Source organism: Sarcophilus harrisii, chromosome 1, assembly GCF_902635505.1.
Source record: "Sarcophilus harrisii chromosome 1, mSarHar1.11, whole genome shotgun sequence".
Taxonomy (NCBI): domain Eukaryota; kingdom Metazoa; phylum Chordata; class Mammalia; order Dasyuromorphia; family Dasyuridae; genus Sarcophilus; species Sarcophilus harrisii.
The window spans coordinates 714621220-714646781 of record NC_045426.1 but is presented as its reverse complement, the minus strand read 5'-3'; the positions used below and the strand labels follow the sequence as shown (position 1 = coordinate 714646781).

Here is a 25562-nt window from a genome sequence, read left to right as displayed (position 1 = left end):
CTTTGTAACCCAGGGTTCAGAGAACTATTCTAGTGCAATGACAGAGATACTGATGGTCCTTTCATGCCTATGGCCATTTGTACTTGAATGTTCAAACTTCTGGAATTTTGGAAGCAATTTTGTCCCAAGTTGAGAAACTGGAAGAATACATTGCATTTAGAAGCCCTCAGAGTTTGATGTAATTAGTTCAGGATTCCCCAAAACAGCAAAATTCTGATCATAGTAGTCTGAAATCACTGCAGAAAGATAGTTGTTGAGGTAGATAGATGCACATACATGTCCCACAGGACAATTTACCACTTAAGGTGCAACTGACAAAGGTTTGGGTTAAATTCCTTGGGGAATTTTTAAAAATTGTGTTTGGTAAAAGGATAACTAAGGGAATATGATGATATTTGTTTAAAAAAAAGAGGAATAATTAGTAGCTACATGAAAAAAAAGTAATGAATCAGAACAAAATCACTTATGCTTTAGATGAAATTTGAAAAATCAACATGAAAAAACAAAAAGTGTTAGTATTCTGAATGTAACCCCACATAATGTAATAGAAAATAAAATTGAAAGTGATCACAAAAAAGTCACAGGAAGTATTGACAATGCATATGTGCGGGTGTGGAGTGCCTGTCTTTGTTTTATTCTTTGTTGTCTTTTTTTTTTCCCCCCACAGAAAAAGAGATCAGACTTGAAATGAGGAAACCTCCTACAGAGCAAAGCCTTTCAGTGGTAGAATCCTTCAAGCCAAGATTCATCAGTGATGCTAACTTCACTTCTTCTCAGGTTAATCACAGATCTCTTGCCAAGATCCATATTGGAGAGAAATCTTATGAACATCACCGAAGTGGAAAGGCTTTTACAGAAAGTGGAGCTCGTACTAGACATTTACAGAGAATTTACACTAGAAAGAAACATTATGAATGTAACCAGTGTGAAAAGGCTTTTAAAAATCGGAGAGCTCTTACTGTACATCAGAGGATCCACACTGGGGAGAAACCTTATGAATGTAGCCAGTGTGGAAAGACTTTTAGACAAAATGGAGCTCTCACTATACATCAAAGAATTCACACTGGGGAGAAACCTTACAAATGTAACCAGTGTGGAAACGCTTTTAGACAAAAGGGAGCTCTTACTGTACATCAGAGAATTCACAATGGAGAGAAACCTTATAAATGTAGCCAATGTGGAAAGGCTTTTAGAGACAAAGGACCTCTTACTGAACATCAGAGAATCCACACTGGAGAGAAACCTTATAAATGTAACCAATGTGGAAAGGCTTTTAGAGACAAAGGAGCTCTTACTATACATCAGAGGATCCACACTGGAGAGAAACCTTATGAATGTGATCAATGTGGAAAGGCTTTTCGAGAAAAGGGACCTCTTACTATACATCAGAGAATCCACACTGGAGAGAAACCTTATGAATGTAACCAGTGTGGAAGGACTTTTAGACAAAGAGTAGCTCTTACTGCACATCAGAGGAGCCACACTGTAGAGAAACCTTATGAATGCAATCAATGTGAAAAGGCTTTTAGAAATCGGAGAACTCTTATTGCACATCAGAGGAGCCACACTGGAGAGAAACCTTATGAATGTAGCCAGTGTGGAAAGACTTTTAGGAGAAAGGAAACTCTTAGTGTACATCAGAGAATCCACACTGAAGAGAAACCTTATGAATGTAACCACTGTGGAAAGGCTTTTAGACAAAGAGGAGCCCTTAATATACACCAGAGAATTCACACTGGGGAGAAACCTTATAAATGTAACCAGTGTGGAAAGACTTTTATAAGAAGGCAACCTTTTACTGACCATCAGAGAGTTCACACTGAAGAGAAACCTTATGAATGCAACCAGTGTGGAAAGGCTTTTACAAGAAGGGGAACTCTTATTGTACATCAAACGATCCACACTGGAGAGAAACCTCATAAATGCAACCAGTGTGGGAAGGCTTTTAGAAAAAGAGCATCTCTTATTGGACATCAGAGAATCCACACTGGAGAGATACCTTATGAATATAACCAGGGTGAAAAGGCTTTTATATAAAAATCTGATTGGTTTTTACCAGTTTTGTGATGAAATGTAACGACATTAAAATAAGGAAGAAAATAAATTAGGGACACAATCCTGGGAGAAGATGATGTGGTGCTGATGCCTTCCATACTTAGCCTTGTCTTGCTATAATGCTTCAAGGAGGGTGAGGAAAATAAAAATTTTCTTGGGATAGCAGACAGCTTCTTGGGCATGTTGGAGCCTTCCTTTTCTTCTGGTCACCTGCTTGAAAGGCATGCTGGTGGAATGGGAAGATCCCCACTTTTGGAGTCAAAGGACATGGGTTAAATTTATGTTCTGTAGCTCTATGGCCTTGGGAAAGTAATTTAACTTTTTAACGGTGCATTCAGGTTAGGGTTTGTAAGGTCCTGTTTAGCTTTCTGGAGGTCTCTGGACCAGCCTTCGTTTCAGCAGAGTAATCACCAGGAGAATAGACAGAGATGGAGTTTGTCTCTGTCACAGTCTTGTCTCCTTGCCTGGGGCCTGGACTACCTTTCTTGAGGTCCTCTGGAATGTGGCTTGGCTTCTGTGGGGGAGGCAGGAGGACCACCACAATGGTCTCTGTCTTGAAGTCTCCCTGAGTCTGGGAGCTTGTGCTCCAACCTCCAGTCCTCTGTCTTCCCCGAGTCTGTTCCAGTTCCCCGTGGTGGTGGGAGATGGAATGCATGTCTGAGTCTGAGGGCTTGTGCTCTGCTCCAGCCTCCAGCCACCACAAAGGTGGGAGATGGAATGCATGTCTCTGGTTGAGTTTGTCCCAGCTTATATATTCTATTAAAATTACATCACAGTATGTATGAATCTATTAGAACTATATTAAGTACTAAGTATATATACTGAACTAGAGAACTATTAATAACCACGCTAAACTAGATAAACATTGTATTATCAATTCCACTGAGTTACCAAGCTTGTTGTAAGAATTTCTCCATAATTCTGGCCCATTACAGTTATTATTTAAATGATTTATATTTGTATTGGCTCATGACAAGTATTGCATTAAATGGCAGATGTACTCAAAGGTCCATTGTCCTGTGGAGAATCCACAGTAGAAAGAAACCTTATAAATGTAACTGTAGAGGGCTGAAACTCTTGAGGTCACTGCACTGAGGTCAGTTCAAGCACTTAGGGCTAATTACTGCCTGGACCATATGGGCATATGCTTGGAAAATGATCTTTCCCACTATCCTGAGCTGACTCAATGATTGGTGTATACAGAGCATTGTAGGAGGGACTAGAGGATGGAGTAAGACGAGCCAGAGTCGTACTCTTTGCGGTACGGGGGGAGAAGGCAGTCTTGGAGATTCTGCTTCCATCCTGTTCAATCCTATGTCTAAAGACCAAGAATAAAGATTGAGGATTTTTGCTTATCCGGACTCCAGCTGATTCTGAGGTATCCTGGGTGCTAGCGCGGTCATCTCATGTAAGCAATGGGGAAATGCTATACAGAAAAGAGAACTCTTACTGTTCCTCAGAGAATCCATACTGGAAAGAAATTTGATGAATGTAATGAATGTGGAAAAGCTTTTACAGAAAGGAAAACTCCTTGACCATCATACAATCCACACCAGAGAGAAACTTTATAAGTGTAACCAGTGTGGAAAGACTTTCAGGAAAAAAGAAGTTCTTATTGTACATCAGAGAACCCACACTGAAGAGAAACTTTATAAATCTCACTAGTTGAGACCGGCTTCTATAAGAAAGGAATCTTTTACTAGACATCAGAGCATGCACCGGCATGCTAGACATCAGAGCATGCACACTAGGGACCAATTGACCAAGGCAATTCGATATGTAAAAGCTTTCGTATGTAATACATAAAAGGGGAAGTCTTACTAGTCATCAGAATTCATACTGGAGAGAAACCTTATAAATATGACCAATGTGTAAAAGATTATTGAGAAAAAGGTGCTCTTGTTGCATATTGGAGAATTCACACTGGAGACAAACTTTATGGATGTAACCAGTGTGGAAAGGCTTTTAGGCAAAAAGGAGCTTTTATTTTACATCAGATAATCCACACCAAAGAGAATCATTATAAATATAACCAGTGTGGAAAGTCTATTAGGCAAAAAAGAGCTCCTATTTTACATCAGACAATCCACACCAAAGAGAAACATTATAAATATAACCAGTGTGGAAAGGCTTTTCACATATAAGAGTTATCTTTCTCAATATCAGATAGTCCACACTGCAGAGAAATCTTATGAATATAACTAATATCCCTTTGCTCAATCCAGCTATCTGTTAGACATTCCTACTTCAGTCTTCTGCCAGGAACATGAAGTCAACAATTAGAAAATGAACTATTGAAGCTCATCTAGGAGGCACAGTAGAAACAGTCCTGAGCTTGGAGTCACAAAGGACTGGGTTCAAATTCAACTTCAGAAATAGACCAGGTAGTTCACTAACTCTTTCTCATTAGTAAAGTAGCAAATACTATTTTTATTATCCAACTTATTCCCCATTTTGTCATCACAAATGTTATAAATGATCCTGCCATTCTGATGACCCATGAGCTTCTGCTCTTTTCTTTGGTTTTCATTGACAATACTTGGAGGCCTCAAACAGGGGTACCCACCATGTCTCAGGATAGCCCATTCCTCTCTGGGCCCACTTTGTTATAAACTTTCCTGACATCAAGCCTACGTTACTCTCTTTGTAGCTTTTACTCATGGCTGCCAGCCCTAACCTCTGAGGCTGAGCAGGAGAAAAGTCCTCATGTACCTTGAGCTTAAGATTCTTCACACTTCTGGAATGCATCTGTGTATCTTTAAAACTTATGGAGATTTTCTTAAACCCTGGTACCCAGAACTGAATTCAGCAATGCAGATGATGTCTGACGAGCACAGGGGGATCATGCCCTGCTTCTCTTCCCAAGATGGCAATAAAGTGATTACTGCATCCTAGTGATTGTCCATGCTAAGTTTGTGGTCACTCCATTGAAACTTCCAAATCCTTCTTTCAGAACAACTTCCTTCCTAGGAATACATTTGTGGAATTGCTTCTTGGTAAACTGGTGTGAGACTTTACAAATGTAAGTTATCCTTTTTTCCCCTCTATTTTAATTTTACCATTTTTTTTTCAATTGACAACCATTTGTATTCTGTTCCTTACACTTCTCACTCATTGGAAAAAGGAAAGGACAAATCAAACTGATAGAAAATATGCAAAGTCAAGCAAAAGAAATTCTCACATCAGTCATGTTGAAAAATAGATATTCATTCATTTATTCATTCATTCATACTACTCCCCTAGAATCCTGGTTGGTCATTGCATTGAACAGAGCCCTTGCAATTTTCAAAGTTCTTAGTCTTTGAAATGTTTTTGCTTGTATAATGTTGTTAGATTATATGAAAAAAAAAAGCAGGGGTAGCAATCAGAATCTCAGCAAAGCAAAAGTAGTACTAATTAAAGCAGAAAAGAAAGGAAACTACATTTTGCTAAAAGGTACCACAGACAATGAAACCTATATAATAAGCATATAGGCACCCAATGAGGCCATCCACATTTTAAAAGTTAAATGAGTTGAGGGAGGAAATAAGAAAACCACATTAGTAAGGGGTCTCAAATTTTTGTTTTCAGAATTAGATAAGCCTAACACAAAACATACAAGAAAGAAATGAAGGAAGATTAATAACATATTAGAAAACTTATAATAAACCTCTGGAGAAAATGAGTGGGAATAGAAACAAATATATATTTTCTCGATAATACATGGCACTTCTGCTATCTCATTCTACGTTTCTTCATCCCTTTTTTAGTTCTTTTGTAGTTTCCCTCCCTCTTGCCTTTCAACTGATCCTGTTCATTCATTTTTAATTACATCCATTTCCCCCCTTTCTAATGAGGATTTCTGTCCTAATTGTCCATGTTCCCTTTCTGTTTTACCTAGTTTCTCATTCTCTGATTCATAGCTCTTCTACTCCTCTAATCTTTCTCTTTTCCCTGTACACTTCATATAATCAAAAGCCTCCAAGGTAACCACTCTGAGCTCTGCCTTGTAGGTGTTTTGTGCCATTACTACTAAGCTAATCCCAGAGATTCCTCTTTCCCATGGTGCCTTCCTTTCAAAATACTGTGTATTACTGCAGGTGACAGAGATGCTTGAATGGAACATTGCCTCCTCATATTTGGCATCTCTTGTCCTTTTATTTTTCTTCCACATTCTCAACTCTATGTCCATGCTTTCCTAATCCTCTAGGTGCTAGATCCCCTCCCCCACCAGGGTGCCCACTCACCCAACCCTAAGACAAGTAGTCTTTTCAGGTGCTAAATCTCCAAGTCTCTAGATGAAGTCTCATCACCTGTTGGAATATTCATCAATCCAGGGGGATTTACTGACAATCTAAAGAACTAGGCCTTTGGCCAAAAATATTATATCCAGCAAAATTATAATATTCAATGAATAAACATTTCACCAACTTGCAGATTTTTAAGACTTTCTTAGTAGAAAACCAGAACTTAGTAGGCAAATTTACATATAAAAGCCAATATCCAAGATTAATTTAAAGGTACTTGATATGGACAAATTATGTTTACTACATTGAAATATATACTATAAATTTACAACTGACATCAAGAATTGGGTAGCTCAAAAGAAAGATTTATACAATTAAAGTGCAGAGAAAGAATAGACACAGAGGCATTAGACGTGGGAAGAAGACTCGTAGTTCTGAAAACTTGTTCATATCAGGAATGGGTTAAATAGACAACTATATGTGTGTGTGTGTATATATATATATATATATATATATATATATATATATATACACACACATATATATATATATATATATACACACATATATATATATACACACACACACACACATACACACATCTTAGCACTCTCCAAAATCTAAAGAAATAAAGAGAATGGAAAAGTGGAGGGGAATGCAAAAAAAAGGGGGGGCGGGAGATCGAGTTGGGATCCTTGGGGAGCCGGGGAGATTAAGTAATGGCAATCAAAGTTAAGGAGCAGAATTAAAGTAAGAGACATAGTAGAGAAAGGAAAGAAGAGATGTGCATAAATACTAAGACACAGATCAGGGGTCAAATTTAACAGAAAAAAGTACAGCTAGTCATTGATCTTTCATACAGTCAAGCTTGAAAATTCATTTAAGAGAGAAACATATTGTATGTCACCCACACTAACATTGTTTTAGATGCATGTTTACATATGGATAAATGGGTGTGTGTGTATATATATATATATATATATATATATATATACATGTATATATGTATATGTGCTTGTGTTTAAGTATATGTAGATATGTATGCATGTTACTCTGTATATAGATCTGTGGGTCTGTGATATTGTGTGTTTGCATTTGTATGTACGTGTGTGTGTGTGTGTGTGTGTGTATCTATTAAATATAACTGTGCTTAACTATTGCCTGCTTGGGAAGATGGTGAGGATGAAAGTGGAAAAACAGAACAAAGTTTGAAAAGTGTACATCAATTGTTGGAGGGGATGTGGGAAAACTGGGACATTGATGCATTGTTGGTGGAGTTGTGAACGAATCCAACCATTCTGGAGAGCAATTTGGAACTATGCTCAAAAAGTTATCAAACTGTGCATACCCTTTGATCCAGCAGTGTTACTACTGGGCTTATATCCCAAAGAGATCATAAAGAAGGGAAAAGGACCTGTATGTGCACGAATGTTTGTGGCAGCCCTCTTTGTAGTGGCTAGAAATTGGAAACTGAGTGGATGCCCATCAGTTGGAGAATGGCTGAATAAATTGTGGTATATGAATATTATGGAATATTATTGTTCTGTAAGAAATGACCAACAGGATGATTTCAGAAAGGCCTGGAGAGACTTGCACGAATTGATGATGAGTGAAATGAGCAGGACCAGGAGATCATTATATACTTCAACAACAATACTATATGATGACCAGTTCTGATGGACCTGGCCATCCTCAGCAACGAGATCAACCAAATCATTTCCAGTGGAGCAGTAATGAACTGAATCAGCTCTGCCCAGAGAAAGAACTCTGGGTGATGACTAAAAACCATTACATTGAATTTCCAATCCCCATATTTATGCCCACCTGCATTTTTGATTTCCTTCACAAGCTAATTATACAATATTTCAGAGTCTGATTCTTTTTGTACAGCAAAATAACAGTTTGGTCATGTATACTTATTGTGTATCTAATTTATATTTTAATATATTTAACATCTACTGGTCATCCTGCCATCTGGGGGAGGGGGTGGGGGGTTAGAGGTGAAAAATTGGAACAAGAGGTTTGGCAATTGTTAATGCTGTAATGTTACTCATACATATAACCTGTAAATAAAAGGCTATTAAATAAAATAAAAAAAGTGATAAAAAAAAGTGTACATCAGAGAACAAAAAAACAGCCTGCAAGGAAGTAAAGATGTGTAAAGGGCAGAACCCTGGAGAAGTGTCCTTGAAAGAAGGTGTTAACTCAGAGGAACTGCTGAGACAATGGTTATCTAGTTTACAGGGTAATTCATTGTTCTCTAGTTTAGTACATGCACTTCATACTTAATATAGTTCTACAAGATTGACACCTATTCTACAAGATTGACCCCTATGATGATGTAATTGTAATAGAGCATATAAGAGCCAAAGTATGTCCAAAGTCTATTGGGATTGCTTTGGATCACTGAACCACTGAGAAGAACCAAGTCTTTCACAGTTGATCATCGCACATTCTGACTGTGACTGTGTACTATGTATTTCTGGTTCTGCTTGTTTTGCTCAGCATCAATTCAGATAAATCTTTGCAGGCTTTTCTATAATTAGCTTGTTCATCATTTTTTTATAGAACAATAATATTCCATTACCTTTATTTACCACATCTTGTTCAGCCATTGCCCAACTGACGGACAGCCACTCGTTTTGCAAATCTTTGCTACCATAAAAAGAGCCATTACGAATATTTTTTGCACCTGTGGATCCTTTATGATGTCTTTTGGGATACAGACCCAGTAATGGCACTGCTGGTCAAAGGATATGCACAGTTTTATAGCCCTTTGGGCATAATTCTAGATTGCTCTACAAAATGGATGGGTCACCATCATCAAACTCCACTAACAATGCATTAGTGCTTCAGTTTTCCCATACCCTCTCCAATATTTATCATTACGTTTTTTTTAGCCAATCTGAGAGGTGTGAGCTGGTACCACAAAGTTGTTTTAATTTGCATTTCTCTTATCATTTGTGATTTAGAGCATTTTTCATATAACTATTAATAGTGTTAATTTCATCATCTGAAAATTGTTCATATCAAATAAGGGAAGGGATCATTTATCAGTTGGGGAATGACTTGCAGTCTTATAAATTTGACACAGTTCTTTCTAAAATATATATTCTAAATTCTACATAATTATACTATAATTCTTAAATTTATAATTTTAGAAATGAAACCTTTATCAGAAATATTGGCTGTAAAGGCTTTTCCCCAGGTTTATACTTCCCTCTGAATCTTTTTGTGTAAAACATTTTTAATTTAATATAATCAAAGTTGTCCATTTTGCCTTTCATAATATTCTCTAGTTCTTTGGTCATAATTTCCTCCCTTCTGCAAAGATAAAGTATCCCTTGTTCTCCTAATTCTCCTAATTTGTTTATGGTATAATATGGTTTATGCCCACATTATGTATCTACTTGCACTATGAGATATAGGTCTGTGCCAATTTTTCGACATATTTTCCTGTATTCCCAGAAGTTTTTGTCAAATAGTGAGCTCCTATTCCAGAAGTTAGTTTGGGGGTTGTTCTAGTAATAGCTATAGATCTTATCGTATTGTATTTAATCTAGTCCACTGATCCACCCCTGGACCCACTCAGTCTCTATAATTAGACTATTTAATGTCCAATTGGTCTTTAGTCTATCTTCCCCTGACCCTTTATTGAATATAATTGTTATTGCATTTTGGTCTGAAAAGGAAGCATTTACTACTTCTGCCTTTCTGCATTTGATTGTGAGATATTTATGCCCTGGTACATAGTCAATTTTTCTGTAGCTATTATGTACTGCTGACAAAAAAGTGTATTCCCTTTAGAACCTATTCAATTTTCTCGAGAGATCTATCATCTCTGGATTTCCCAGGACTCTACTAACTTCCTTGGTTTCTTGTTTATTTTATGGTTAGATTTGTTTGATTCTGAGGGGAAAGTTGAGGTCCCCCACTAGAATAGTTTTGTTGTCCATTCCTATAACCGGCTTAAAATCTTCTAGGAATTTGCCTGCTCTAGCTCTTGGTGCCTACATATTTGGTATCATTACTACTTCATTATTTATGGCACCCTTTATTTAGGTACTTTCCCTCCTTATCTTTTTTTAATAAGACACATTTTTACTTTTTCTTTATCTGAGATTAGGGCTGCTATCCCTGTTTTTTAACTTCAGCTGAAACATAAATTCTGTTCCAGCCTTTTACCTTTACCCTGATTTGTCTTTCTGTGCAAACACGTTTCTTGTAAATAACATAGTATAGGATTCTGTTTTTTAATTCACTCTGCTATTTGTTTGCATTTTAATAGGAGAGTTCATCTCATTCACTTTCACACTTATGATTACCAGTTCTATATTTCCATCTACCCTAGTTTCTCTCCTGTATATATTTTTCTCTTTTTCCACCAACAGAATCTCCCGAAGTCCCCAGCCAGCACAAAGATGGAAGTTGGAATGAATCTGACTCCACCTCTGAGAGAGTGGACTTGTGGGCTTCTCCTTATATATGCTCTCTTAAAGGTGTGAACTCTAATAAGTAATAATTATTAATAAGTAATAATCATTATCTCTATCAATTCCAGTGACTTAGTACCTTGTAAGAATTCTAACACATTTGGAGATCTTTGATGGTCTGGGATTTGTCCCCACTAAGTTCTTCAAAGGCTTCCTTAAGATTACCAATGATATCACTACCAATGATCCAAATAAGCAAGGTATGGGACAAAGATGGTTGCCACTCTTCCCTAAAATCATTCATAAAAATTATGCTTCCCCCAGTGGGTGCTGGGAGTGGGGGGTAGGGTAGTTACAGAAAAAACCCTGTGGATGTAGGTTGATTTGTAAGGGTTGGTGGGGGGGTCAATAAAGGAGCTGTCCCATATAGAAACTCCTGAGCCCAGAACAGAAGGATACATTTAGGGAAATAGGTATCAATAAAGAAAGTACTCTTGAGATCAGTACAAGAAATACATCCAGTATGGATTATAATTACCCCCATTAAATTAAAGTAATTGAATTAGAATTTAAAAAGGGGATGCTGAGGTCACAGTACTGTTACCCTTCTGTGGTTAAAAACACAAAAACACCTCTGCAATAAGACCATGGACTCAGTTTTCCCCTTGGCATTAGATGTAGTGAGATTTACAAAACTGTTGCCAGTAGTGAAGTACCATCCCCAATGAGAACACTCACTACTGATTAAGTTCTCTATAGAGCTAAAGAATAGTCCACAGACACCTAGTCATTTCTAAAATTCTCTATTCAAATTGGATAGGCCCAATTTCAATTGTCCCAAGCTCTAGGATCTGCCCATAAAATTAAGTCCCCCCAACAAACCACCAACAAAATCTCCTGATTGTACTAGAGGCTTTGTCCATGAAGAGAGTCTCTTTCTTAGTGATATTCAGAAATTAATTCTATTCTTTGCCACAGAAAACTGGGGATTGTGAATTCTTGGGGTGGGGACTTCTCTGGCTCCCTGTTTCTCTGTCTCTCTTCCTTTTCCTCCTTCTCCAAGCTCAGATTTGCACCTCATCACTACAAGGATAACTTGAATGGAGAGCATTGAGCAGTAATGATCTGTCTCCCTCAATGATCATTTCTTCCACCAGTGCTCCTTCTTGGGGCCTGATTCCACCCCTTATACTTTATTCTCACCAGTTTTTCTGAAAGTCTGATCACTAATGATGAATTCATGCCCTCCTTTTCTACTGGCTCCTTTCCTCCTTTACCAGGACCAAACCTCTCCAATGCCCTCTTCTTACTTGGTTCCCCCTCCCAATGCATGCTCTAGAACACCTGCTTCCCAGCCCAAAGAATAATCAACATCGATCAGCCAGCATGGTCGAGCATGGCGGGAACTCTACCAGGTTCACCTCAGATTATAAAATAATGCCTCAGAATGAATTCCGGGGAGGGAGAACCAACATAAGGACAAGGTGAAACATGTTTCCAGTCCAGAAAAGAAGTTCAGCAGGAAAGCTCGGTTTCACTGAGATCATGGGAAGGTTCTGTTCAGCATAGATGGCTCCGGAGCCAGGAAGGAGCAGGCTGCACCACAGCAAAGCAGGACTTTGAGCCGAGGCCCCAGACAGGCCAGCAGCCAGACCCCAAACCCCAAGGCAGAAGCTTGGGAAAGTGTCCCCTTAGCCCGGGATCACAGCCCAACTTTAACAGGAATTTTAGAAGTCATGAAATAGACTAGAAAATGCAAATGCACACCGACACACCCAAAGGGAACCAGAAAGAGAGTTGGTGGAGGAAGAGGAAAAGTGGGAAAAGTTTGTGAATTGGATTGCAATTTCTTGGGAACCTGAACTTAGCCTCCCACACTGATGGAAGTGACCATGTGACCTTGCCTTTTCGTTCTGTTAGCTGGGCAGCGCACATGGGAGGCCTTTAAGAAAGATCATTATTTTTAAAATACGATCCCTGGAAGATCCCAAAGCCCTTTCCCACCATTCATCATCCTGTTTTTCCCTTTACATCCCAAGCCCATCCCACCTGGGTGCATCAGGTTATTTGTGGCCAAATTATTTTGGTGCAACAGCTGCTGAGGACCCTCCCCTTTCTTTTGCTTCTGTATCCAATAAATGTGCCCTCCTCCTGGACCGAATGATTTTGGAACATGATTTCGGTTTTGAACGGAATGGTTCGGCCGGCTAGCCTAAGCTCCCCAAAAAAGCAAACCAGCCTTCTTTGCCTCAGCTCCTGGGGACAACATGAAGTCGTTGGCTGCGTGTAAAACAAAAATTAAAACAGGGATGAATGGTCGGGCTGGAAGAGTTCCAGGAACTCCGGGAAGCGGAGGGAAGATGGGGAGGGAAAGCGGGGTAACGGAGTGGGCGGGCCTGGGAGGGTGGGGCAGGACCTTGTGCCGGGGTCATAGCCTGCAGTCTTGGCTCTTGGGGGTGGGAAGAAGGCCCATCCTTTACGGGACGGACGGAACGGACTCAGGACTGGAAAAGATCCTCCAAGGTGGTTTGGGGAAGCTGGAAGTCTTTAACCCTTCTCTCTGCCGCCGGTCGTCCTCCCTTCCCGGCAGCTCCTCCTTTGTCTTCTGGAAGCCAGAACCGTGCTTACAGCTCAGGAGGTAAAGGCCCCCCCCCTTGGGCTTCCCGCGGCGTCCGCCCTCTGGGTCTCCTCCCTCCTCGCCTGGCAGGGTCCCCTTAACCTTGTTTAGGCCCCCCAGCTTGTGGCCCCCTGTCAGTTTACCTTCCGGACTTCAGACTTTGCCCTAAGAATCCGGGGCGTTTCAACCTTGTCAGGGCCAGGGGTCCCGTCTCCCGTCCCCAGGAGTTGTCGAGATCCAGATTCTCCTTCAGACCAGTCCCTTTAGGGATCCCCTACCCCTTCCCCCGAGGGCCCCTTGGACCCAAGATCAAAGCTCTTTCCTGCTCCCCTTAAGAACCCAGGGCCTTGGGCGCCCCGTCCTCTGCCTTGTGGCTCCTCCCATTTTCCTTTAGACTCCAAGCCCAGGCTCCACCGATGGGCCCACAGTCCTCCCAGCTCCTTCCCAGCCCTCCCTCCTCCCAGCACTAACTCTCTTAAGTGGCCTTGACCAGGACCATCTGTCTTGCCTCCCAGCCCCTCTTCCTCCTGGCCCTTCTTGAACCCCGGCTCTTTCCCGACTGGATTTTGTCTGGACTTTCAGGTGCCAGGTTTTTGAAAACCTTAAAAAGGTGTGACCTCTTTATTCCCTTTGGTGGTTTGTTACTTGGTGGGGCACTTGGGTGGGGGCAGGACCTGAGGTCCAGAAAGACTAGGGACCAGTTGGAGGAACTTTACAAAATGGAGTCAACTTGTTTACTTTTTCTTTGTACAGAGGGAGCCTGGAGCTAGAGGGAATGGGCCCTGGGAGCCTCAGATCTTCTCAGGTCAGTGCAATCCATTGAAACCTGACCAACATCAACTATTACAACCATTTCCCTTGACATAGGGGATAGTGTGTGAAGCTGGCAATAACTTACTTATGGATTGTCTCTTTATAAAAGTGGTTATTATGTTAACACAGTAGGAACAACACTGTCCTGCTCTTCTGTGGTTTTGACTGATTGAGATTTTAATTTGAATATCTTGACATTTATACTTGTTTTAGGTTTATTAACTCATTTTTCTGAGGACTATTTTAGCAGATTCTTAGAAATTTAGGCATATTATTTAATCATTGTCCTTTTTATTTTTTTCAATATTATCATTTCTGAGATCTGTTCTATGACCTAGTCATTATTTAATATGTCAACAGAAGTTCTTCCCTTAGGTTTATATCTTTTCTCAGTGATCCCTGAATCAATTTGCATTCTTATTTCTTTAGGGAATGAAAGGATGTATGGATTATTTCTGCCTATTTACTTTTGTCTGCAGGATGTCTTTATCCCAATGGTTAATTTTTATAGAAGTTCCATGTGTGACAAGCAAATTGCATATTCCTCTGTTGCTCCATTTCGAAGATGCCCTAAGGCTTTTAGCTCCACTTGCTTTAGACATTTGTTCATTTCTTCTGCTTACATTTCATTCTACATTTCTTCATGTAGAAAAGGTAGCTCTTTCCTTTTAGGTCTCTTCTAGCTTCCTTTCCTCTCTTGTCCTTCAACTAATCTTCTTCATTAATTTTTAAAATTTCATCCATTTTTCTTCCACTTTCCAAGGAGGATTGTGCTCCTTCTTGTCATTGTCTACCTTTCTTTTCTGTTTTACCTAATTTATTTTCTCTAGGTCATACTCCCCCTACTCCTCTGGTCTTTCTCTTTTCCCTGTACACTTCATACAATCAGAAGCCTCCAAGGTATCCACTCTGAGCTCTGCCCTGTAGATGCTTTCTGCCACTGGATCTAGGCCAACCCCCCCCTCGCGCCCCCCCCCACCCCCCGATTCATCTTTCACATGATGCCTTCCTTTCAGAATACTGTGTATCACAGCAGCTGTCAGGGAGAACATGCTCCCTAGCTGGGAACATTGCCTCCTGATATTTGCCCTCTCTTGTTCCTTTATCTTTCTTCCACATTCTCCTTGAAATCTCAATCCTGGCTTTTCAGGCACCAAACCTCTAAGCCTCAGGGAGAAGTCCCTTTTGTCCTCTAAGTATATTTTTAGTCGAACCCCCTCCTATCTCCAAAGTCAAGCCTCTTCCCTTTTGCACCTTTTCAATCTTTCCCCATTCCTCCCCCACTCCCCAGGTACTCTTCTCTTTTCAAATCTATGAGGTTCATGTACTGAATTCCCATTTTTCTCTTCTATTTTCCATCCTTTCAGTCTCTCTTCCACGATTCTCTGTTCTCTGTTTTTAGGACACAACTCTCTCTTACTGTCTGACCCCTTCTTCTCTGTCTTCTTTACTTGATGTTAGATTTCCGTCTTTATTTTCAGGTTGGGAGTTCATTAGGCCCACCTCATATTGGTAAAGGGTGGCTGTAGGGTGCTTGAAGTTTGTAGTATCTTCTCTTGTAATGGGGAAGTAAGGAATCAGAGATCAGTTATCCATCCCAATGGGATGGGGTGAGATCTCTCAGAAAATTGAGCAAAGCTCCTCTTATTTTAAAGCTGACACAGGCCCAAGTTTCACCTCCTGTAGAATCAAGTAAGTCAATGGAAAACGCATCCACTCTCCATTGCCAAATCGATTATCTAGCAAAGGGAGGTTTGAATTAATTGGCTGCCTTTTGGCTTCCCAGACAGATTACCTCACTTAGACTGTATGTCCTGAAGCCCAGGCAATGGGCTTAAAGATCAGCAGGGTGGGTGGGGGATTTTTTGCTGGGCTCTATAAGTCCTACACTTTTGTATCCCCGTGTGGACTGCCCAAATGGGGAAATACTCTTCTGGAGAACATATAAGAAACTCTCCCATTGCTCCTAGAGATGGCTCCACATTGGGTTAGAGTCATCTCTGTCTCATACCAGACAAAACCTCCTTTGGGACATCTTATGGCTGCCCATAGTTCAGTCAGCAGGAGCACTCAGCCTCTTGGTTACTTATTCCTTACCCACAATGCCATGCATTAGCTCCCCTAACTTCCACTGTTTCCCAACCCCACTTCTTACAGATAACTCACCCTTTCAGGATTAGCCTGCCAGCTGAGGGCGGGCCCCAACCTCATGGGGGGCCTCCTTTCTACTGGGTAATTGTGAGTTCCACTGAGGACCTTGTCTTTCATAGGCTCTCCCACTCTATTTCATGTTTACCATTATCGTATCCCTTCACTTAGTCTGTAACTTATTCCCCTCAATAAGTCCTCCTTTTCCCAGAGAGAATGGCCATGGTGAATTCTTCACATGGCTGAAACCCCACTTTTGGTGCCTGCCATTCCTTGGTGATAAACCCCACAACATCAGTCACAACACTATAAAATGCTTTGGGCAAAATTCAGCTAGATTCTTAAGATTCTCATTTCAGGAATTGACTCTGACACTCTGAAATGGTCTGACCTTTGAGCAGATCCTTTCTCTGCTTTGTTTCCTGCTGTAAATTAAGGGTTAGGATTCCCCTAACCCTAATTCGGAAGTGTCTTCCAGCTCTACATCTCATGACTTTTGGTGCTTTAGGAGTGGGTGACATTCAGGGACGTGGCTGTGGACTTTACCCAGGAGGAGTGGGGCCTCTTGGACCCTCCCCAAAAGGAGATGTACAGGGAGGTCATGGTGGAGAATGCCTGGCACCTACTTTCTCTGGGTAAGGACATTTCCCCTGCTAACTATGAATCTGCAATCAAATAGCCTATTGTTATGCTCTAGGGTGCAGGGTATTTTTTGGGGGGGCAGTACCAGTTAGAAAGGAGAAAGTGCTGGTCGGCTGTGTCCAAGCAAGAGAGTCTTCCTATATGTCTTTACATTGGATGATAGGAGCACATCACAGAGATTATTTTGACTAACTCTAAGTGGACACTAATTTGTCTGCCAAAGCTCTAGAAATGTCTCGGGCAGCTTTGCCTTACAACCCCTTGCTCTTTGGGATGGCTCTAGGATTTGGAATATTCTTTTTTTAATGGCCATCAAATTTTAGCCCCTCGTACCTAGTTGTCCCCAGTACAGAAAGTTTGTCCATAATCTTCCTTCTTGCCCTCAAATTCTAGTAAAAGTGGTGGGAAAGAAATGGGAGGGAAGCAGCATTTCCTTTGCCAGGTGCTGAGCCATATCCTTTCTTTAAAACAAAAATTTTAAAATTAGTGAAAAAAGATAAATGAGCAAAGATGCTATTTGAATCCAGAGGAAGAACTGATGACTAGAAATATGTAGAGCATAATTTGACATATATGTGTGTCTGCATTCTTGCATAAGTATACCATATATATTTCTCTGTAATGGCAGACACCTCCTGGGTGGGGGCAGAAAAATGAAGGAAAAATATTTATAATTTTGTTGTCTATTTCAAAGTAACAGCAATTTGTACATGTAGATTTACCATTTCATGGTCCATTATCTTTTAATTTTACTATATTGTGGAAGTGCTTGTTTCTAAATTAAAGATAAAATATTGTGTCTAGTCAACATATTGCCCCTATAATTTAGGTGATGTTACTTTCCTTTGAGAGTAAACTGAGGCAAACACATTATAATATACTTACCAGGGGGTTAAGCTACTAAATATCCAAGGCCTAATTTAAACTCAGGTACTCCTGCCTCTATGCCCATGACTCCCTCCACTCCCCTACCGACTCCACCTCATGTCTAGATAATGGAAACTCAGGAATGAGTCTGTCCTTCTATGTAGAAGAGGTTCCAGGACTAAGGTCTCTCTTGATCTGGCTCAAGGCCGCTCAGGCCCAAGAACCCTTTGTACCCAGGTCTGGGGTTAGAAGTTTCTGCCACAATGGAACCTGACAGGATAGGAGGTGGGGGAAGAGCATCTGCCTCTTTCTGAGAACACCTGGTACAACAAAATGATGGGGCAAACCCTATCATGGGTTACTAGCATTACAAGCACTAGTAGGTGACCATAGACTCACATGTTTGAAAAGAAGGGGGTGAATCTCTAAATGGAGCAGCTCTGGATCCTCACTCCATTCCCTAAAGAAATCTAAATTTCAAGCTTCTCTTCTTCATCCCTAACTGCTTTCCATGCCCAGGGCTTCCAGTTTCCAGAGAAGATGTGATCTCTTATTTTGAGCAAAGGGAAGTACCCTGGATGCTGCACCCAGAAGACCTGAGGAGCCGCCCTCCAGGTGAGTGAGGACAAGCAGGGACATGAGAGAGTTGTGCTTACAAGAGATTTGTAGGAGCCACCATGAAGTAAAAGCTGGGCTTGGGGGAGGAAGAACAGCCTTGGAATAATTTTAGCTATATTTTGTCATTGGCTTCCTGGACTAATCACTGAATCTCAGTTTCCCATCTATAAAATGAGTGGCTTGCACTCCATGGCCTTGTGGGTCCTAACTCCCAGTGATCATCTGTGGTCCTATAAAAGTCATTGCTTGGAATCTGGGCCAGTGGAATTCTCCTGAAGGAGCCAAAAGGGCTCAGGTTGTCCGAGTGAGCCATTTCTTAGGACTTCAAATCAAAAAAATTATGTGCCAGCTCCATGCCAAGCCCTGGGCTAAGAACCAGGAACAGAAAGAGATGCAAGGGACATTTGATGTCATGGAGGTCACAGACTGTGGGGCAGACAATCTACCAGCAACTCTGTAAAAACCCACTGTGCCAGGAAAATTCTTCAAATTTAGTGCCTTAGGAGGTCACTAATTAGTGAGGATAATAGTGGTTTAAAGAGAGCACAATTGGGGAAAAAAAAGTCAACATGAAATAAAACAGTGAGCATTTAGGACACCTACTGTGTGTCATGCATTATAATATGGTCTCATTTTATTCTCATGCGAACCCTAGGTCTTAGGTGCTAGTATTAGGCTCATTTTAGAGATAAACTGAGGAAAACAGAGGTCCTGTAACTGGACTAGCAAGCTTCTGAGATGTGAATAAAACTGGGTTCTTATTGATTCCAGGCCCTATGTACAGTTTTTCCACTGTCCCCTCCCAGCTCTATTCTGATTCTGAACCTATGATGAAAGTGGTCACACATGTGGAAAATAGAAGAATCAGACAAGGTATCATGGAGCGATGGAGTTTCACTTTTTAAAACTCTAACCAATTAAATTTTTGCTAATTATTTAAAAAGATTTATGTTTCTATTGGCTCATGAGAAATATTGCATTAATAATGTACACAAATTCATTGAAAGGCCACTCGCAAATGTTTTGATTTTCTGTAGTAATGTTTAATAATGCAAAGCAACCTTTAAAAGGACAGAATTTCATTAGATATTTTTCTGTTTTTCTACCTTGGCTGAAGTGACTACATTATTACTGACTAACCCATGTTGCCAACCAAAGCCTTTGAGAAACTGCCAGACAGAAGAAGAGTAACATAAACAGAGGATATACCCAAATTAGAAAATGACCTTAGCATCTCAATGAGTGGCATTTCAAGTCCATTTTTGTAGAAAGGTTGTAGACTTCTATGATGATTTCATGATGACTTCTACTGTGCATCACTAGGGACCATGGTTTTTAGGTAGCCTGCCCTCACTGCTGCAAGAATGGAAAGCCAGATAACATCTAGATCTGGTGGTTAATGGTTTGATGAGAAGTGATTACTTTGTAACCCAGGAATGAGAGAACTATTCTGGTGCAATGAGAGACAAATACTGAGCGTCCTTTCATGCCTGTGGCCATTTGTACTTGAATGTTCAAACTTCCTGGAATTTTGGAAGTAATTTTGTCCCAAGTTGAGAAACTGAAAGAAGATGTTACAGTTACAAGCCCTCAGAGTTTGATGTGATCACTGCCTGATCTCATAAAGCTGTGTATTTCTGACCATGATAGTTTGAAACCACTGCAGAAAGATAGTTGGTAAGGTAGATAGATGCACATATATGTCCCAGAGGACAATTTACCACTCAAGGTGCCACTGACAAATGTTTGGGAAATTCCTTGGGGAATTTTAAAAATTGTGTTTGTTAAAAGGATAACTAAGGGAATATGATGATAATTGTTTAAAAAAAAGAATTAGTGGCTACATGAAAAAAGTAATTGATCAGAAGAAAATAACTTATGTCTTAGATGAACTGTGAAAAATCACCTCACAAGAAAAGTGTTAGTATTCTGAATGTGACCTCACACAATGTAATATAAAAAAAAAATTGAAAGTGATCACAAAAAAGTGACAGGAAGTATTGACAATGGAGTTAACTTGTCAAGTACTGTAGGCAGAACATTTCCAATCACAGGTGCAAATCCCAGTCTCTGCTGCTGGGATTTCAAGTCACTGAAGCATTCTGAACCGATGGCCTGTGCTGTGCACCCATTGAGAATGAAGGCACTTTCTTTGTTGTCACAGGTTTATTGTGAGGATCCAATATATGTTTGCATGAAGCTCATTAGAAATTCAGTCATTCTTGGAATGTTAGATAATGGGATTTTTAAGTGATTGATTCTGCCCTCTTGGGATTTTGCTCTTTATCTGAGGAAACAGAAAATAATTGAGTTTCTCTTCTACTGATAGAGGGAAGGTGAAATAAATGTGTGGGTCTGAGTGTGTCTCTGTGAGCGCATGCCTGCATGCATGCATGTGTGCTTGTGTTTTGTCTGTCTTTGTTTTATTCTTTGTTGTGTTTTTTTCCCCCAGAAAAAGAGATCAGACTTGAAATGAGGAAACCTACTACACAGCAAAGCCTTTCAGTGGTAGAATCTGTGAAACCAAGATTCGTCAGTGACGGTCCTGCTAACTTCACTTGGAAAGATATTCTTGATACACTTAAGAAAATCCACATTGGAGAGAAATCTAATGACCATAACCGAAGTGGAAAGGCTTTCACAGAAAGCCGAACTCTTACTAGACATTTACAGAGAATTTACCCTAGAGAGAAACCTTATGAATGTAACCTGTGTGGAAAGGCTTTTTCAAATCAGGGAGCTTTTACGGTACATCAAAGGACCCACACTGGGGAGAAACCTTATAAATGTAATCAATGTGGAAAAACTTTTAGACAAAATGGAGCTCTCACAGTACATCACAGGATTCATACTGGAGAGAAACCTTATAAATGTAATCAGTGTGGAAAGGCTTTTACACAAATGGGACCCCTTACAGCACATCAGAGAATTCACACTGGAGAGAATCCTTATGAATGTAACCAGTGTGGAAAGGCTTTTACACAAAAGGGAACTCTTACTGCACATCAGAGAATCCATACTGGAGAGAAACCTTATAAATGTAACCAGTGTGGAAAGGCTTTTCCAAAAATGGGAGCTCTTATTGGACATCAGAGAATACACACTGGAGAGAAACCTTATGAATGTAATCAATGTGGAAAGACTTTCAAATATAAGCATAGTGTTTCTGTACATCAGAGAATCCACACTGAAGGGAAACCCTATGAATGTAATCAGTGTGGAAACAGTTTTACACAAAAGGTAACTCTTACCGCACATCAGAGAATCCACACTGGAGACAATCCTTATGAATGTAATCAATGTGTAAAGGCTTTTACAAATCAGAGAGCTCTTACTGCACATCAGAGGATCCACACTGGGGAGAAACCTTATAAATGTAACCAGTGTGGAAAGACTTTTAGGAGAAAGGAAACTCTTAGTGTACATCAGCGAATCCACACTGAAGAGAAACCTTATGAATGTAATCAGTGTGGTAAGACTTTTAGACAAAGGGGAACTCTTACTATACATCAGAGGATCCATACTGGGGAGAAACCTTATAAATGTAACCAGTGTGGAAAGACTTTTACAAGAAGGCAACCTCTTACTGACCATCAGAGAATTCACACTGAAGAGAAACCTTATGAATGTAACCAGTGTGGAAAGGCTTTTAGAAAACGGGGAGCTCTTACTGTACATCAGAAGACCCACACCGGAGAGAAACCTCATAAATGTAACCAGTGTGGACAGGCCTTTAGAAAAAGGGCATCTCTTACTGGACATCAGAGAATCCACACTAGAGAGAAACATTATGAATATAATATTTAAAAATATGATTGGTTTTTGGTAAAGGCATTAAATGAAATGTAAAGGCATTAAAATAAGGAAGAAAATGAGTTAGGGATAGAATACTGATTGAAGGTTATGTGGTGTTGATACTTTTCTTACTTAGCCTTGTCTTGCTATATATAATACTATAGGGAGGTTGAGGAAAGGCAAGTAAAAGTTGCCTTGGAATAGCAGACAGCTTCTTGAGCACATTGGAGCCTCCCTTCTGATCACTTGCTTGACAGGCATCCTCAAGGAATGGGAATTTCCCTACTTTGGGAGTCAGAGGAAATGGGTTGAATTTATGTTCTGTGTCTCTATGGCCTTGGGAAAGTATTTTAAGCTTCACCATGTCCATTCAGGTTAGGGTTGGGTTTCTTCAGCTCTCAATCATTTGAGAAGATCAAGAGGATCTTGAAGATGAACCTTATCATTTAATGCCACATATTTCTGTGTCCTCGGGTTCAGATTAGGGATAATAATTCAGGTGACATCCTGTGTATGATTGGCTGTTTGAAGAATCAGGAAGATATGGAAAATTCTCAAGCTAGAGCTTTGTTGAAGGAGGAAACTTGTGCATCATTCCTAAATAAATAACTGTAACTTGTGAAATGGATTTCTTGCCACATTCAGGCAAAAAATATGTTTTATTAAGAATAACTGAATTATTTAAATTAATTAAATTAAGATTTATTAAGAATGAAAGATTTCCACTCTGAGGTTTTAGCTTATATCCATAAAATTGATAGAGATGACCCTAAAAGCTGAAAATAGTGTATGTGTGAGCTATAGAATTAGAGGCACAATAATATATTGAATGTAGCTATGAATTGGTCCAACTGTTGTGAAAAGCCGTTTGCTATTAGGATTTATTGAAATTTGACCAGATGTTCAGAATTTTTGACATAGAGGCTTGGCTTCAAAGCTTGAACTCTAAGGAATAAGGGAAGTGAAGGTTCTAGTTATTCTAAAATAATCATTGCAGTGGCTTTTTTTTTTTTTTTTGGTAGCAAAATGAAATCTAGGTGCAAAAAAGAAACAAGATAGGTGTTGTTTGATTGGAGAATGTCTAAACAAATTGTGGTGATGAACATATTTGAATGATGTGACATGAAAAACTGGATAGGAAGAATTCAGAGAAACCTGGGAATATGGAAATTAATAGAGATGGATTGAAGGGAGCAAAACCCAACATCAGCGACTCTCAAATACCAGTGATCTCTTCAATTTGAAATCCCTTGCAACCATGGAGATGAATGTCTGTGTCCATCCTATGTATTTCTTGCCTATGTTTTGCATAAATTCACAGAGGATCCAATATGACAGAGTCCTTCCTTTCTCCTACCATCTGAAGGGCACTTGTTCTGGCTTATTCACCTATTAGTGCTCTTCCTTCCCGTGTGTCCACCTCATGTTCCCTTGTTGTAAAATTCTTTCATATAAAGTATGAGCAATGTCAGTTATCCCAATAGAGAACACCAAGAAATTCCAGAAAATGTTTTGATCAGCATAAGACTCCCTTGACAATTGGAAAGGCAACTGCCAAAGATGATACCAACTGGACTCCAAATTAGCTTGTAAAATCTTTTAATTTTATGATCTCTTTGTGCTTTCAATGGACAAACACAACTCTGAGACCCTGAAATCTGTCATTCTCAATAGGTTTACACATTAGGCAGAAATGGGGGCCTTCACCAGTTCTCTGGGTCTATCTTTTGCCCCTGGGCTGACTGATGGACCAAGTGAGGCTGGTGACTTTGCAGAGTTCTGCCTCACATAACTCCAACTCACTTGAAGACATGAGCCTCTGATGGCATTAGGGCTCTTTGAGAACAAAGATTTCAGAAAAACCTGGTAAGGCTTACAAGAACTGATGTTGGAACCACAAGAACATTGTGCACAGTAACAGCACTGTTGTGGAGATGATCAGCTTTGATAGACTTTGTTATTCTAAGCAAAACAGTAATCTGAGAAAAGTCCAAAAGATCCATGTTGCAAAATGATGTCCACATCCAGAGGAAGACCTATAGAGTCTGAATATAGCAAAAACATATTATTTTCCCTTTGATCCCCCCCCCCATTTTTCCTTTAACATTTATTTTTTATTTTGTTATGTTTCCTCTTTCACAATATGATTAATGTGGAAATATGCTTAACATGGTTGTCCATGTATAACCTATATTAGATTCCTTATTTTCTTGGGCAAGGAAGGGAATAGGAAGAGGGTGAAAAATTTGGAACATAAATCTTACAAAAATGAGTGTTGAATATTATCTGTACATGTGATTCCAAAAATAGATAAGTGTGGGGAGGGTAAGGAATAATACCAGCTTAAATGAGAAATGAGGGTTGAGAGATCCCCTGATTGCAATGGGGTCCCTTGGCCAGTCCGCAGGCTTTGGGAAAGAATTTGCAAACCCCAATGAATACAGGCTTGAATTTGTTGGCAAGAATGGGTTTATTTACACTGAGAATTCCTCAGATCATGGACTCAGCTGAGTCCATATTTAATGAGATGCAATAACTAGGGATCTAGCAATGAGAGCACTCTCCTGGTGCACTAGGGGGTGGCCACTGAGGACCTTTGCATGCCTGGGCCATTTCCCTTGACTATGTAAAACCTTCCTAGAACTTTGGAAACAATTTGATGTCAAATTGAGAAGATGAAAGAATATGTTGATTGCACTTATAAGCATTTGGACTTTGATTCACTTGCATGCTCCCCAAAGCAGTGTATTCATAATCGTGATACTTTGGACTCACTGCAGAAAGGCAGATGTTAAGGTTAAAATATTGTCCCAAAAGGAAAATATCTTGTTACCAAATCAGGCAATGACTTATTGCTTAAGGTGGCACTGAAATTTTTGTATTAAATGCCTTGGATCATTATCTCAATCCTGAAATATTCTTCTCTCAAATGTAATCTTCTCTTATTGGGATTTCCTTGGGGTCTCTGGAGGCAGCCTTAGTTTCAGTTCAACAATCACCCCAAATGCAGCCAGGCATTAAAGTCCAAATCCTTTATTGTCTCCTTCAAAGTCTTGTCTCCTTCACTTGGGGTTCAGCTAGTTTTTCTGGAGGCCTGTCTTTTTCCTTGGTTCCAAGAGCTTCTCCTCCTGCCTGCCTCCTCTGGCTTCTGAATCTCCCCAACTGACTCCTGACTGAGGCTCCGAGAGCTTCTAGTGTGCTTGTCTTTTCTGGCCTTGAGAGCTCCTCCTTAATATGTTCCACACTGAGTATACACCAATCATTATATCACTAGGAAACCATCATTTGTTGTAGAATTAAATCAATGCTAAACTAGATTTAACTACTGTCTCCTCAATTCCACTTAGT

General features: G+C 40.0%; 1 protein-coding gene across 3 annotated transcripts in view; it reads left to right on the top strand.

The window, feature by feature from the left end:
• LOC100929905 (zinc finger protein OZF-like) overlaps positions 1 to 25192 on the top strand; it is a 33225-nt gene extending 8033 nt beyond the window's left edge. For 2 of the 3 annotated variants that reach the window (XM_031949089.1, XM_031949090.1), the window contains exon 5: positions 668 to 5360. In XM_031949089.1, the coding sequence (XP_031804949.1) occupies positions 668 to 2037 (1370 nt within the window). In that variant the 3' untranslated portion in view covers positions 2038 to 5360. Of the gene's footprint in view, positions 1 to 667; positions 5361 to 14084; positions 14137 to 16800; positions 16928 to 18320; positions 18417 to 20871 lie in introns of those variants that run through there. The other variant, XM_031949091.1, reaches the window with a different exon arrangement.
• Positions 25193 to 25562: the final 370 nt, after the last annotated feature.